Source organism: Manis pentadactyla, chromosome 8 (assembly GCF_030020395.1).
Source record: "Manis pentadactyla isolate mManPen7 chromosome 8, mManPen7.hap1, whole genome shotgun sequence".
Taxonomy (NCBI): Eukaryota; Metazoa; Chordata; class Mammalia; order Pholidota; family Manidae; genus Manis; species Manis pentadactyla.
The window spans coordinates 111,157,680-111,171,655 of NC_080026.1; the positions used below are offsets into that span (position 1 = coordinate 111,157,680).

General features: G+C 45.2%; 1 protein-coding gene across 1 annotated transcript in view; it reads right to left on the reverse strand.

Moving 5' to 3' along the window:
• The window catches only part of SEC31B (SEC31 homolog B, COPII coat complex component), a 37,557-nt gene that overhangs the window by 9,979 nt on the left and 13,602 nt on the right, over positions 1 to 13,976 (reverse strand). Inside the window, 19 exon segments of the mRNA XM_057505385.1 lie at positions 49 to 116; positions 575 to 698; positions 996 to 1,022; positions 1,024 to 1,143; positions 1,439 to 1,497; positions 1,756 to 2,070; positions 2,505 to 2,628; positions 2,630 to 2,674; positions 6,569 to 6,655; positions 6,657 to 6,737; positions 7,462 to 7,635; positions 8,374 to 8,518; positions 8,899 to 9,029; positions 9,300 to 9,370; positions 9,373 to 9,480; positions 9,987 to 10,086; positions 10,428 to 10,526; positions 10,778 to 10,852; positions 12,816 to 13,046. Coding sequence (XP_057361368.1) covers positions 49 to 116; positions 575 to 698; positions 996 to 1,022; positions 1,024 to 1,143; positions 1,439 to 1,497; positions 1,756 to 2,070; positions 2,505 to 2,628; positions 2,630 to 2,674; positions 6,569 to 6,655; positions 6,657 to 6,737; positions 7,462 to 7,635; positions 8,374 to 8,518; positions 8,899 to 9,029; positions 9,300 to 9,370; positions 9,373 to 9,480; positions 9,987 to 10,086; positions 10,428 to 10,526; positions 10,778 to 10,852; positions 12,816 to 13,046 — 2,184 coding nt within the window.

Here is a 13,976-nt window from a genome sequence, read left to right on the forward strand (position 1 = left end):
TAATGGCAGAAGGACAGGTGGCAGAGAAACACAGCTACATGTACTTACTGTCCATTCGCAGAGCTTCTTGTATAGACATTCTAGATGCTGGGTCACCTCATCCAGCTTCCGTTTGTCTTCTACAGGGAGAGAAAAGGATTTTTGACTCCAGCCCCCAAGCCTAATATTACACAGGACTATAATGAATCACAGTATATTAGAGCTAGAATGGCTTAATGCCTTTAACCCCATTTTACAGAGGAGGAAATGGAGGCCCAAAGAGGGTAAGTGACGTGTTCAAGCTGCCACAGCCAGAATGAAGGGCTCGTCTCATTCTTGGTTTCACCCTCCTTCCAGTACTCCCAGCTGCCTTTCCAAGAGTTAAGTGTCTACGCTGCTGGGTCCTGCTGCCAAGAAGCTGTCCTTCAGACCAGACAAATCTCCCTTAGTCCCAGTCTACAGGGACTTCAGATAAATATAAGATGCAGGTAGCATGTCCAGGGATGGTGGAAAGAGTCACACAGGAACTGGTCTACAGCTAAGAGGTCCTGGAACCAGCCAGGGGTGTGAGGAGGACCGTGTGGGGAAGGTTGACTTACTATGTAGGTCGCAGACAGGGAGCAGAGCTGCAAAAATGCCTCAAAGCTGGTCTCCAAGGACTGATGCTCTGGGGGCAGCTCCTTCCTTTCCATCTTCTCAGTTGGCTGTTGCCGAAGTTGCTAAGGAAGGAACAGGGAGGTAGGATAGATGGGGAAGCCATCCTCATTGCTTCTCTAAGGACTAGTTCCCAGTGACTCAGCATCACTTGCTCCCACTAGAGCAGAGCAGAGTTGAGGAGAAGGGCACCTCCCTTCTCTGCAGTAAGGCCATTTGGTATCTGCCTTCCACCCCATTCCTGGGCTCAGAGCTGCCATCTACCTTGGGGAACGAGGCCCATCTACCACGGTCCCTGCTCTTCTATACCCTGGGAGGGCTGGAAGATTTCCAAGGGAAGGGGAGCACCCTGTTCCTATCACCTGAAGGCTGAGTTCTCCTGGCGCTTCTTGGGGGAGCATGGCCCATGCTGGGGACAGGGGGCTGTGAGGAAAGAACCCCTCAAGGCTCAGTCATGGGTCTCATAACTGCAGCAGTAATTGGTGCTGGGGGCATAAATGTCTGTGGCAACTAAAGAGAGAAAGAAAGGCTTATGAGTCTAAGCTGAGAGACTTCTTAGCCCTGATTTGAGACAGTGACAGAAATTATGAGTGACCAAGGGGACAGAACAGTGAGTGGGGAATCAGGAAGTGGGAAGACTAGTGTATATATATAAGAAGGAAAGAGAAGGGGACTGAGAGGAGTGGGGAAAGAAAGAGGACAGAGTGTATGCCTGAGAAGGGGAAGGCTGGGCTGAATTCTGAAAGGAACCAGAATTGGGCCATCAGGGAATGTATGAGCGGGTGGGAGGGAGGCGTGCACTGACCTTTTTCCTCCAAAGGTTTGCCCTGGGAGTTGGGGCCTTTTTCAAGGAATCTTGAGGTCCTGTATAGCACAAAAATAGAGGTATTTGGGGGCATGGTCAGAAATGTTACAAATTTTTGGTCTGAAAGCCAGCAAAATTATTTCAGTTGGGTCCACCATACCTCCCTCTGCAGACCAGCCATATGCTCAGTTGGCATTCTCCGACATAAGGGGCCCCAGTTCATCGGGCTGAGGAAAGAGACTCCCGGGGTGGTAGTGGGAAGGGGAGGAGAGGGAGGCAATGACCCAGAAAACGGAAGCCACAGAAGGAAGACTGACCTGGGTGGGGAGCCAAGAGGCCAGCTACTGGGGAGATGCCGGAGCGGGGAGCACCAGGCCCTCCCAGAGGCTGTGCTGCAGGGAAGCTGACCTGAGGGGCTGGAGGTGGGGCGCTCAGAGGGCTGAGACCTGATGACCTCACAGGAAGCAGAGGGAGCAGTTGAGCAGTCTCAGCCAGGGAGGCAGAGCCAGGCTGCAGGATGTCTCGGGTTGCCATGGGTGGAAGGGGGCCAGGAAGAGGCCAGGTTCCAGGAAATCCCACTGGGTTAGCAGCTTGCACTGTTTGCCCTCTTAGCAGCTGCAGCTGTGACAAAGCTGAAGCAGGACAGAAACAGGTCATTTGCCTCCAAACTTCAATTTGGGAGGAACTTGGAGCACATCAGGGAGAAAGAAGGCAGCAATTAAAAAAAAACCATAATAATAATAATAATAATAATAAATGACTAGTACACATATATGGAGATTACCATTTGCAAACTACTTTTCATTATATTCCTTATTTGACCCTCAAAACAATCCTGTGGGGTCAAAATGACCAAGGAAACAGCTAGTCTCACTTTTCAAAAGAAACAGAGTGGCTGAGTCTATTGCCCACAGGTACAAAGCCAGTAAGCAATGGTATTAGGAATTCAGACTTCAAATTCTAAGCTTCTCTAACTACACAGACACACTGCCTCCCAAACTCATGGTGGCCATTCCAATTGTTTCCTCTGTGTTCTGCCCAGAGAGATCTTCATTCATTCACTCACCAAGGCTTACCCCAGGGCCTTGGGGCAAAGGCTGGGACCCAGGTGCCCTGTAGCCATTTATATTCTGCATTCTGGAGCCTTGATACAGGCTAGGATGGGAAGGTGCTGAGGGCGTCACTACTGACTGACTGAAGTGTGAAAATTCTTGGCCTTGGAGATGGAGTTGGAACCTGTGAAGAGGAAAAAAAGGTTCAGCACTTGGAAAGGAAAAGGAGGTAAGTAATTTAAAAAAGAAAAACAATAGAGAAAATGAAAGAGCTAGTTCTCTACAAACATCAATGAAATGGATAAATCTCTCTAAAAATTGACAAAGATAAAGAGAGAAGATGAAAGCCATCAAGATCAGGGATGAAACAGGGAATATAACAACAGACCCTGCAGCCTTTAAAAGGATAATAAAATAATACTGTAAGTAATTTTACATCCATAAATTTGACAACTTAGAAGAAATGGACCAATTCCTCAAGAACCATAAACTAAAAAAACCTCAGTCAAAATCAAATGTGTCACTTGAGTAGTCCTATAACTATTAAAGGAATTAAATTTGTTATTAAAAAGCCCCCCCAGTAAATCCCTAGGCCTAGTTTCACTGGAGAATTTTACCATTCAAAGAATTAACACAGAGTCTATATAATTTCTTCCAGAAAATAGAAGAAGGAACATTTCTTAACTCGTTTTATGACGTCAGTTACCACCCTGATACCAACACCAAAGACATCACAAAATAAAACTACAGATCAATATTTCTCATGACCTTAGACACAGAACTCTCAGCAAAATTTTAGCAAATTAAATCCAAAAATGTATATTAAAAAAAAATACATACATACATATATATATATATATATATATATATATATATATATATATATACCACAACCAAGTGGGATATATTCTAGATCATGCAAGGTTGGTTTAATATATTTTAAAAACAATCAATGCAATCTACTGTAACAACAGGCTAAAGAAGAAAGATCATTTGATCATATAAAATGATGCAGAAAAAACATTTGACAAAATTCAAAACTGATTCAAGAGTCAGTACACCAGGAATAAAGGGAAATTTCCTCAGCCTCATGTAGAACATGTACAAAAAACTTCAGCTAACATCATGTTTAATGGTGAAAGATTGAAGGTTGTCCCTTTAAGATTGGAAATAAGGCAAGGATGTTCACTCTCACCACTCTTATTTTAGTATTAAAAAAATTATTTTCAATACTAAAATAATTAATAATTTGTATTAAAATAATAAATATTATTTTAGTATTAAAATAAGGCAAGAGCAAGAAATTTAAGGTATACAGATTTTTTTAATGAAGATATGCAAGCTGCATAATAAACCTTTAATGATCACTCTTCATCAGAATCAAAAGAGTAGTATGCTTTATAGTTTTACAAAGTGATGGCTTAGCTTTTGATGCAAGGAACACTACAAAAATTTTTATTTTGCCTTTTATTCAAGGAATCCCTGAGATTAGGAACAGGGTCAATAATCAGTACCGTGCACGGAGGCCTTCTATGTACTGGGCACTGTTCTTAGAACTGAATATGTGCCATATCCACTTAATCGTCCCAGTATTTTTGTAATATGAGTAAAGTGTTCTTATATCGTAATTTAACAAATGAGGCTCAGAGATGCCAGCTGGTGAAGGGTATGGAGCTAACAAGAGACAGAGTGCAGATTTGAACCCATGCTGTCTGCATGTAAAACCAGTGCTCGAAATTAAGGTATACAGATTTAAAAAAAGAAATAAGACTGCCTTTATTTGCAGACAACACAATTATCTACATAGAAAATCCTGAGGAATCCCCCCAAAATTTCTAAAACTAATAAATGAGTTTAGGAAATGCATTTCTGAACATTGATAGTCACAGGATACAAGAGGAACACAAAAAACCAATTGCATTTCTATATATGGACAATGAACAAGTGGAAACCAAAATAAAAAATGCAATAACATTTGATTTCAAATTGCTCAAGAGGAAATTAAGTAGGTATGAATTGAACAAAACATGTCAGTATCTATATGATGAAAATTATAAAATGCTGATGAAGACAGCATTGGAGAGACATACCATGTTCATGGAGGGAAAGACTCATAGTAAAGATGTCAATTTTTCCCACATTAATCTACAGTTTCAGTGCAATTCCTGTCAAAACTTCAGCAAATTTCTTTGTAGACATAGACAAGCTTATTCTAAAATTTATGTGGAAAGAGCAAGGTCTTAGAATAATACCTAAAGCAATTTTGAAAAAGAAAAATTAACTGGGAGGATTTACTCTTCCTCGTGTCAAGACTTACTATATATAGAGGTGGTCAACAAGACAGAGTGGAATTGGCAGAGGGACAAACACATAGATCAATGGATGGAATACAGACCTGAGAAGCCCATAAGAATATGCCCATTTAATTTTTGGCAAGGGAACAAAATCATTTCAAGGGGGGTGGGCAGCCTTTTCAGTAAGTGATTCTGGACATCCATTGGCAAAAAAATGAAGTTTCATCTAAACCTCACATCTCATTAACTCAAAGTGGAACATGGACCTAAATGTAAAGCATAAAACCATAAAACTTCTAGAAAGGAAACAGGAAAAATTTTGGGGATCCTTGGACTAGGCAAAGGATTCTTAGACTTGTCACAAAAAGTATGATTCATGGAAGGAAAACTGTATAAATCAGACCCTATGAAAGAAAAAATTTTTGCTCTGTGAAGGACCCTGTTAAAAGATGAAAATATAAATTCTTATTCTTATAATTGTACACACACACACACACACACACACACACACACAAATGAGTACACTAAAAACTGGTGAAATTTGAACCTGAATTTATGAATTGTACTAATATCAATTTCTTGGTTTTGATATTGTACTTTGTGTGGGATGCTGGCATGGGGTGGGGATGCATGAGACTTCCTAGTATCTTTATCTGTAACTTCCTGTAAATCTATAATTATTTCAAAATATAAAAGAGAGATGGAGAGAGAGAAAGTAAGGGAGAAGGAAGTGCAGGGAGGAGGGAAAAAAAGAGGAGGGGAAAAAAGTTAGGGTGAGAATTGAAGGTGAGACAGGATGAATCATCAGAACTTCTGCCTGATACCTCTATTTACAATCTTGCTGGATTTTATTCCCCAATTCCTCCAGTAGGTTCCCAGTATCGTAAGTTAACAGGACCCTATCCATCTGGGTACTGTGGCCAGGAACCTAGGAGTCAGTCCCCCCAATTCACGCATTTCACTAAACCATCACCAATTTCTGTAAATTCTACTTAGCACATATCTGAAATCCAACCTCGCTCTCCAGCTTTAGGCTGTCTAGTGCCCTCATCAGCTCTTGCTATAGCCTCCAGCCTTGCCCTTCCTAAGGACACAGCTAGTCATTCCCTGTGTAAGACCTTTCAGTAGCTCCTGACTGCTATCAATTTCAGGGTCAAATCTAAGCTCTTTAACACAGAATACCAGGTCCTTCCTGATCTAATTCCTACCTATTACCCCAGCTTCATCTAATCTCACTCCACTGCCCCAAACACCTGTTTTGCAGCTCCATTAAAATATTAGTAGTTCCTCAAATGGGCTTTGCTTACTTTCCCTTCAGTGCTTTGGTACATGCTGTTCCCTCTGCCTGAAACAGCCTTCACCTGTCCCTTCCTTTTTAATTCTCCAGACTCAGATCAAACATCCTATTCATTCTGAAACATTCCCTAAACTTCCCCCATCTGCCCCACCAGAGTAAATTGCTTTCTTCTGTGTGATCCCATGGCACCTTATCATACACCCATTATGGAACTTAGGAATTTTACTGTTATTTTTTACATCTTTCTACTAGACTATGAACTAATCAAGAGCAAGCATTATGGTTTGTAGACCTGTCTAAAAATCCACCAGTTGTTCAAAAAACTGTTATTAGAAAAATACCTGAATCAATGATTTATGAAGTCAGGAATTTTTTATCATTGTTGTTCATTAATATACTCTAAGTGCTTAGAATCATGCCTGGCACTTGATAGATACTTAGTATTTGGGGAATGAATGAATAAATGAGTGAACAAACAAGGTCTTACCTGGTGAGAAGGCTGGAATCCCAATCTGTAAAATGATGTCTCTTTAAAGTGGGGCGTGGCTCCCGCAGCAACCCGGGGGGGGGGGGGGCGGGGGGGGAGGAGACTGTTGGCCCAAGACACCAGAACCCTGGGCATGAAAGAGCCGATCTCTCACCTGCCGAATTGGTGGCTATAAAAGTTAAAATAATGAATAATTTTAAGTAAAATTAAAACAAGCAAACATCCTCTCTTACAAGCTTGGCCAGTACAGCATTCAAACTTCAGCTGCCCTTCTACATCCTAGCTACCTTAGATGACTCAAAGGTCCCTAAATGCTGCCAAACCTCCCTCCTTGCTGTTTTTCTGCCTAGAATGCCACAGATCTGCTGGTGAGCTACTTCTTTTTTTTTTTTTTTTTGGTATCATTAATCTACAATTACATGAAGAACATTATGTTTACTAGGCTCCCCCCTTTACCAAGTCCCCCCCACATACCCCTTCACAGTCACTGTCCATCTGCGTAGTAAGATGCTGTAAAATCACTACTTGTCTTCTCTGTGTTGCACAGCCCTCCCCGTGCCCCCCACGCACTATACATGCTAATCGTAATGCCCTCTTTCTTGAGCTACTTCTTTTTGAATGTCCAGCTCAATATTTTAACCACTGGGAAGCCTTCCTTGATTTCTCCAAGCAAAACCAGCCCCTTCTCTGGAGTCCCACAGCATTTTCTACTATGGCAGTACATGTAATTGACATCTGATTTTCCCCCAAAAGACTGTGAGCTTCCTGAGGGAATAGATCTTTCTTATCCTGGGAGCTTCTGCATCAACCACAGTGTCTAGAACATGGAAGTGCTCAGCCAGTGCTGGATGACTGGATGAGATGGTTTGCTCTCTTTACGTGGCCCCACTCACCTCAGCACAGTCACTGGGTAGGTAGCTCATGGCAATGGCCAGGCTTCCCTGGGATGCCAGGAGGCTGGCATACTGAATGATCCTGCGGGTTGTGGCAGGGCCTGGGCTCACCCCATTGGGACACTGAAGTAGCTCTAAGCTCCTATTAAGGACCATCACCTACTCCATCAGGTCCTATAGGAACAAGGATGAGGCTAGTCAGCTCTCTTCAAAGCACATCCTTTTCTTTAAGCCCAGGTAGCTCATCCAAGGACTTCCCATTATGGGTATGAGGATACCTGGCCATAGCCAGGTGAAGGCAGCAGGTGATAATACATAAGAGACATGACAAAAAAGGGCCACTTGGCCTTATTCCCAAGCTGTTAGCACTGAGCTCAACTGGTTGTGTCTGGGTCATAGACTCTTGCACATCTCTGTCTCTTTCTTTGCTTTCTTTATCCTTCCTGCTAGGTTCAGTCACCCTTTCATTAATTTCAAACTCTGTTATACTATTGCTTCATGTGTGACTTTGTCTCCCCATGAGTCTGTGGCCACCACCTTCTCAGGTCACCTGCAGAGTGTCTGCAGAACAATTTAGATCCACAGAACTTTTCATAGCAGCTAACAGAGAGCTCTGGTTCACAATTACTCAAATACAGAATAAACTTGTATAACCAAACTTGAGGTAGGAAAAAATTATGAAGATTAATACCTAAGAAGGTATTGCTCAGTCTCCCCCGACTGAGAGGAGAAAGAGGTGATAACTCATTCTTGGGAAAAGGTCCCAGACATTGAGGGCCCATTTTTCCTCTCAACCCCGATTCTAATGTGTATATTCAAAAGACTTGCCTCTGATGTCCCTGCACATCTCCACTACTAGCTTCTCCTAAGGGCCTGGTCTGGAGTGACCAGTGCCCTGTAGAGAAGGGGTACCTGTAGAGCCATGGGGGATGGAGCCTGGTGGCATTTTCCCTAGCACTCCACCAGCTGCTCCACGCTGCCTGAGCACACATACCAGAGTCTGGCTTCGGAGGTTAGTGCCCTACTGCCCTCTGCTGCATTCGAGTAGCCAGCATGTCTGCAGAGTGATGGAAACTTCTTCAATGCCTCAGCTTCCCTGTGCTCCTCCTCCTTCTACCATTTGGAAATAGGTGGAGGACCATGAGCTATGGGACAAGTAGCCACTGGCTTTGGGCAACACTGAGGCTAACCCTGCTCTACAGTGAAGGACAAAGCTCTTGCATCAAGATGTGACAAGGAAAAGTCAAACAAGACAAGTGACCCCCTACTGAAAGGAAGGGCATGCGCTGTAATCCTTGCCTCCCACTGAACCGGACCTTGGCCTTGACAACATGGCCTGGCCTCCTAGAGCTTGGGCTGCAACTCTGCGTCCTTCCTCGGTGTGGCCATTAACTCCATGCTGGAGTCACAGCACTTCATCCTGAAGCCTCGGGCCACCTTCCGCACAGCTCAGGGAATTTCTCTGGCCCTGAGTATGTCAATAGCAAGGCCAGTGCCTCTCTCCAGTTCTTCAGGCTACAGGCACACACCATATCCTTCCAATTCTTCTGCACAACACAAGCTAGCAGCTGTAATGGGCAGAGAGAGAAGGATGGCCATCAGCCACCCATCCGGTACAGGCAGCAGGAGTTACATACAGGGATGTGCTGAGAAGAGCCACACATGAGCAGGCTTCCTGTTAGACCACAGATTAGGGGCTAAAGGGTGAGACCAGGGAAATTAGACTGAGAAGAGAAAGGGACTGGCAGGTCCACTAAACATCAGTTCCAAGGTGTGGGCGTCCACCTGACAAGGTCCCAGTAACCCCTCCCCTCCTCTTCTGCATGGTGGGGAGTTACCGGGGAGATTTTAGTTTTCTTCTTGGCCAAGCAGCACTCCTGTGTTTGCTTCAGCAAATCTGCACCCCCACCTGGGCCAGGATGATAGCCTCAGCAAAGCGCTCTTCCCTCAGACTCAGCTCCACAGCAGGGCCCAGTTCTCCAAGCAGGAGAGCCTGGCTCAGGAGCCCAGAGGCATCCCCTCCACATTAGCCCGCCCTCAGACCCTAGCTTCTTGTCCCCTGCAGGGCCCAGAGCACACCTCCTATATCTCTGTATCACTCAACCTCCCTTGCCCCAAACAAAACTCCCAAGTTTCATTCCTCAACAAAAAAATGTAGTGGGGTATCCTGGGTTGCCCAGGTCCAGTGGTAACTCTCTAATGACAGGACCAAGAAGAGGGAGGGACCCACATGGCAGTAACACAGGTATGATGTGTGCTTGCTCAGCAAGAACAGGGTCACAGTCCTTTAAGCAAGAAGACAGAGGATAGAAACAATATCTTAGAAAAAGACCTTCCATAGGAAGGACCCATCCAAGAAAATCTACAGCCAGAGAGAATTCTACCAGTAACAGAACCACCTAGCATTTGTGGTGGTGGGAAGGAGGTAGGAGGTGAGGAACAGTAAGGAAATGTCCTCAAGTTCGAGAATTCTGAGTCCACCTACTCCCACACAAAGGGCTTCTCTCCGATTAGGGTCAGGGTACCTTCTGTGATGGGGATCTCCCATGGAGTCATGTTCTGAGGGATCAGCTCATCATAGAAGGTTGAGGAGGCAGAAGTTTCCTCTGTGGTGTATTTGGAAGCCTGTACAAGAAAGGACAGAGTTGACTACTTAGGAAGTGAACCCCAAAGATAGAGAACTGGCTTAGTAGCTCTCTTTGGGAGCTCTAATCTTGGGCCCGGAATGGGTAAAGCTAAAAGAATAATCAGGTAAGGTTTGGGAAGGGCTCTAGCTCATACTTAAAACATAGTTCCACTTCCAGTCCAAAAAGCTTATAGACTCTGTGTCTCACTGTGGTTCCAAGAGAGTGAGGAGTTAGAAGACTTCCGTGGAAACTGAGCACTTCATGAGAGCAAAGCAAAGGATGAGGACGGGGAAGGTCTCTGTGCTACCTGGGGTCCAGCTGGCTGGGCTCCTACTGCACCTGGCTGCAGGAGGCCTGTAGTCTGTTACTGCTGAGATCATCTTTCTGGGGCTGAGGGCTCTCACTCGGTCCCAAGTCATTCTTCAACCACACGGTCACCTGCAAGGACAGACCTATGAGTACCCTCTTCCCAGCTCAAGGCCAAACAGACATTATGTTTTCTTCCTGCCTCCACCCCACCAATGGGACTCTAAGATCCTTGAGCTACTTTCCTGGGGAAAAGCCTAACCCCAGGAGGCAGAATGTTTGTATGTGCCATTAATGAAGCCCAGGAAGTATTCTGAGATGGTTTCCGCTGACAGTATTCTCTTCTCTGAGTCGTGTCCATTTCTGATGTGAAAGCAGCTTACCTTCTTCTGAAACTCATCTTTATTGTATCCTAAGAGCTTTAGGAATTTCAATCTGTAGTCTTGCTCTAAGGTCACCTAAGGAACCAGAGAACACAGAAGTCTCCATTAAGTGAATGTGAAGACCATCTCCTGCATCAGCTGGACATCTGCGCCAGGGTACCCTTGAATGTAGTTCTCTGTACTACCAAGTGCTGTACTGAGGAAGTCTCTCCCTTTTCCTCCCCAGATTTGATACCTGCTAGGCTGTGAGCATAATGTTAACAAAACCCATTCCCCTTCTGCATGACAACTGGACCTTCAGCTGACTTCCCAGATGTTACCCTGGTAACCTGGTAAGGGGAAAATGTCAGCTATGGCAACATCGCTTGTGATTGGTAAATTGCATCTGTACTGGAACTATAATAATTCTAAATAATGTGGACACTGTGCTCCATGCTTCTCGGATTGCAAGCGCTCTTGTAACTAAACAGACCCTTTGCAGGGACTCCAGAAGCTATGCTGGAAGCTATGTTTCTGGAGTTGGTACAAGAGACATTAGCTCTTGCAGGCATGCGGCTTTTCTAAGCCAGGGCAACTTAATACACCTGCCTAATGTGTATCTCATCTCCCTACACTGAGCTGTCTTCTGGGGAGCTGAAGAAGAGAACTCTGAACTGCTGCAAGAACTCCCAGGGGGAGAACCACCTGCGGCTGCCCCGCAGGTAAGCTGTGATTCTTGTCTCATAGCCCTCTGAGAAGACTGATGCCAAGTGAGCCTATGTAGCCTCACTTCTAGAAGTTCAACTTCTAGTTGAGAAGACTTGTGGTGGAAGTGGCATGGATATAGTAAATGAAGTCATCAATGTCCCAGACATAGAGCGCCAAGCCTTTCTGAACCCTACCCTAACCTGGGTTAGTTGGCCTGGGCCCCTCATTTACTCTACACTGAACCATGAATTCTGACCACCAACTTTCTCATGTCTCCCAGGGCCGCCTCCTGTTTCCCTGCTCTTCCCTTGGAAGTGTTCGTCCACATGCAGCTCCCCTTCTGTCCCTTGTGCATGTCCCTTCTGTTCCACTCCAAGCTCCAGGACCACGACGGACAACTCCAGCCAGACTCCCCTCTCTCTGATGGGCACTGCTGCCTCCTTTTTCAGCACAGAAAAGGCTAAACTCCTGATCACTCCCTCTGTTCTCCTTCCCACCCCACCATTCTGCCACTGTTACCTGTACCCTGCTTATAATAAAAGCATTGCTTCTTATTCTTTACTTCCCACATCCTTTTCTAGCTTCATTTTATTGTTGATGATCTTTGTCAGATCCTTTTCTCCTTCCAAGATTCCTAGTGTCTATGTTCATAAAGCTCTACTATGTCTGAAGCACAGGCCCCTAGTGCTTTTCAGAACCCCCAGGACAGGCCCTGTACTTTTTTACATTCTTCTCTACAATCCCCCAATTTTAATAATCTTCTCACTGTCCAGTCAGTTATTTCTCTGTCTTCCTTCAGCTCTCCCCTCTCATTTGCTCATTTCCTTTGACAGGTATGGCACTTCTCCTGGTGTCATAAGCAAGTTGAATTAAATTAGCACTGGAACTGAAGCCATGCCTCCAGAAGAGAGTGGGACTCGAGTCCTGAGTGCTACCACATGACTTGCCTTGAATTACCTGAAGCAAACTCAGAGCCTTCTCAGGGTGATGTACTCGTCCAGCCCACCTTCCGGCCTCCCCTTCCCTCCCCTGCCTGCCCTCCGGCATGGCACTGCCGAAGCTTCCACCTTGGCTCTGGTGAAGCATCCAGGGCATCAGCAACAGTAGCAAAGAAGGTGACTGGTACTGGTGCTCCTCAGCTTCCCTAGCTGCAAATGGTCTCTGAGCCTCCAGAAAACGGTGAAGATTTTGTGTCCAGAGGGTGAGTGTCGAGCAGGAAAAAAACCTAATAGTAGTTAGGGCCTTGATAATCTGGGTCCTAGTGTGGTTGTGCATCTTCTGGAGTTGACAGAGGTTAGAGTTCTCAGGTTTGGGGAAACACATCTGAGCAGCCAGCCTTCACGCTTCCTACCTTCAGGAACTGCCAGAGCATCTTTTCGCTTTGCAGTGATGCTTGCTGGATCCTGCTCTGCCAATAACTCGGGAGATTCCCTGAGCCCAGGGCCTCCTGCAGTTCAGCTGACCACATCAGCAATGCAGACTCTGTGGTGCCTTGACCGATGAAGACTAGGTGGAGGTGAGGCTGTGGCACCTGATGGGCAGGGGTGCTGGAGAGGCCGAAGGTAACCAGCTTCCCCCCAAACTGGTGAGGAAATAAACAAGAAGGGTAAAGGTCATATCTTCAAGCTAAAAATTAACCCCTGGGTCATAGGGAAAACTATCTAGTAGTCAACCCTAGGATAGGAAATCAATAATAAGAGAACTCCTGGGGGTGGAATAGAGTCAGGAATTGAGTAGTGAATGTGCCCCCAAACCAAAACCACCTCTATGTGTTTGGCTCCATTGGCTTCAGCACATGGTACTCACCCTCCCCTCACCTGTCTGGGCACCACCATTCTCCCAGTACCTGGACTAAACACCTTGGCATTATCACAGTCTTTATACCCAGTGCAGCCGAGCAAAAACAAAATCTTGGTTCTTCTTGCTCACTGTCCCTCCTGCATGTCCCTTCTGTTCCACTCCCACTGCTAGCACACCTAGATTACCGGGATAGGTCGCTAGCCTCCGGGATTTTTCCTCCTCCAGTACAAGCCTTAGACTACCACCCTGTACCTGCTGCTACTTAGGAACTTGTAACGGTTTCACAAGGCCACAAGAGATAGCATAAGCTCCTCAGCAGAGCTGAGGAGTTATTCATGGAACAGAAAGGAATCATATGTAATTGGAATATGGAGAACACATGAGAATATGGTAGAATTAAAAAATGGAAAGATAAGTGGGGCCCTGTGTACATTTGGCCTTGAGTCTATAATGCAGTGGGGGTCAAAGGTTTTAAGTAGAGGAGTGACAGGATGAAATTTACATTTTTTTCTTTCCTGCTTTATATTCACCCTTTTCCTGCTTTGTATTCTAACCCTTACATGTCTGTACTCATTACCAGTATAGACATGTAAAGGTTAGAGAAAAATCAGGTGGAATCCCAGGCAGTTCTCCTTAACTGAGGGGTCTAAGGCAACCAATTCCTTTTAGACAAGACTGGTGCAGCAAGCAGGGCGAAGGGGTAGAGAGGGAA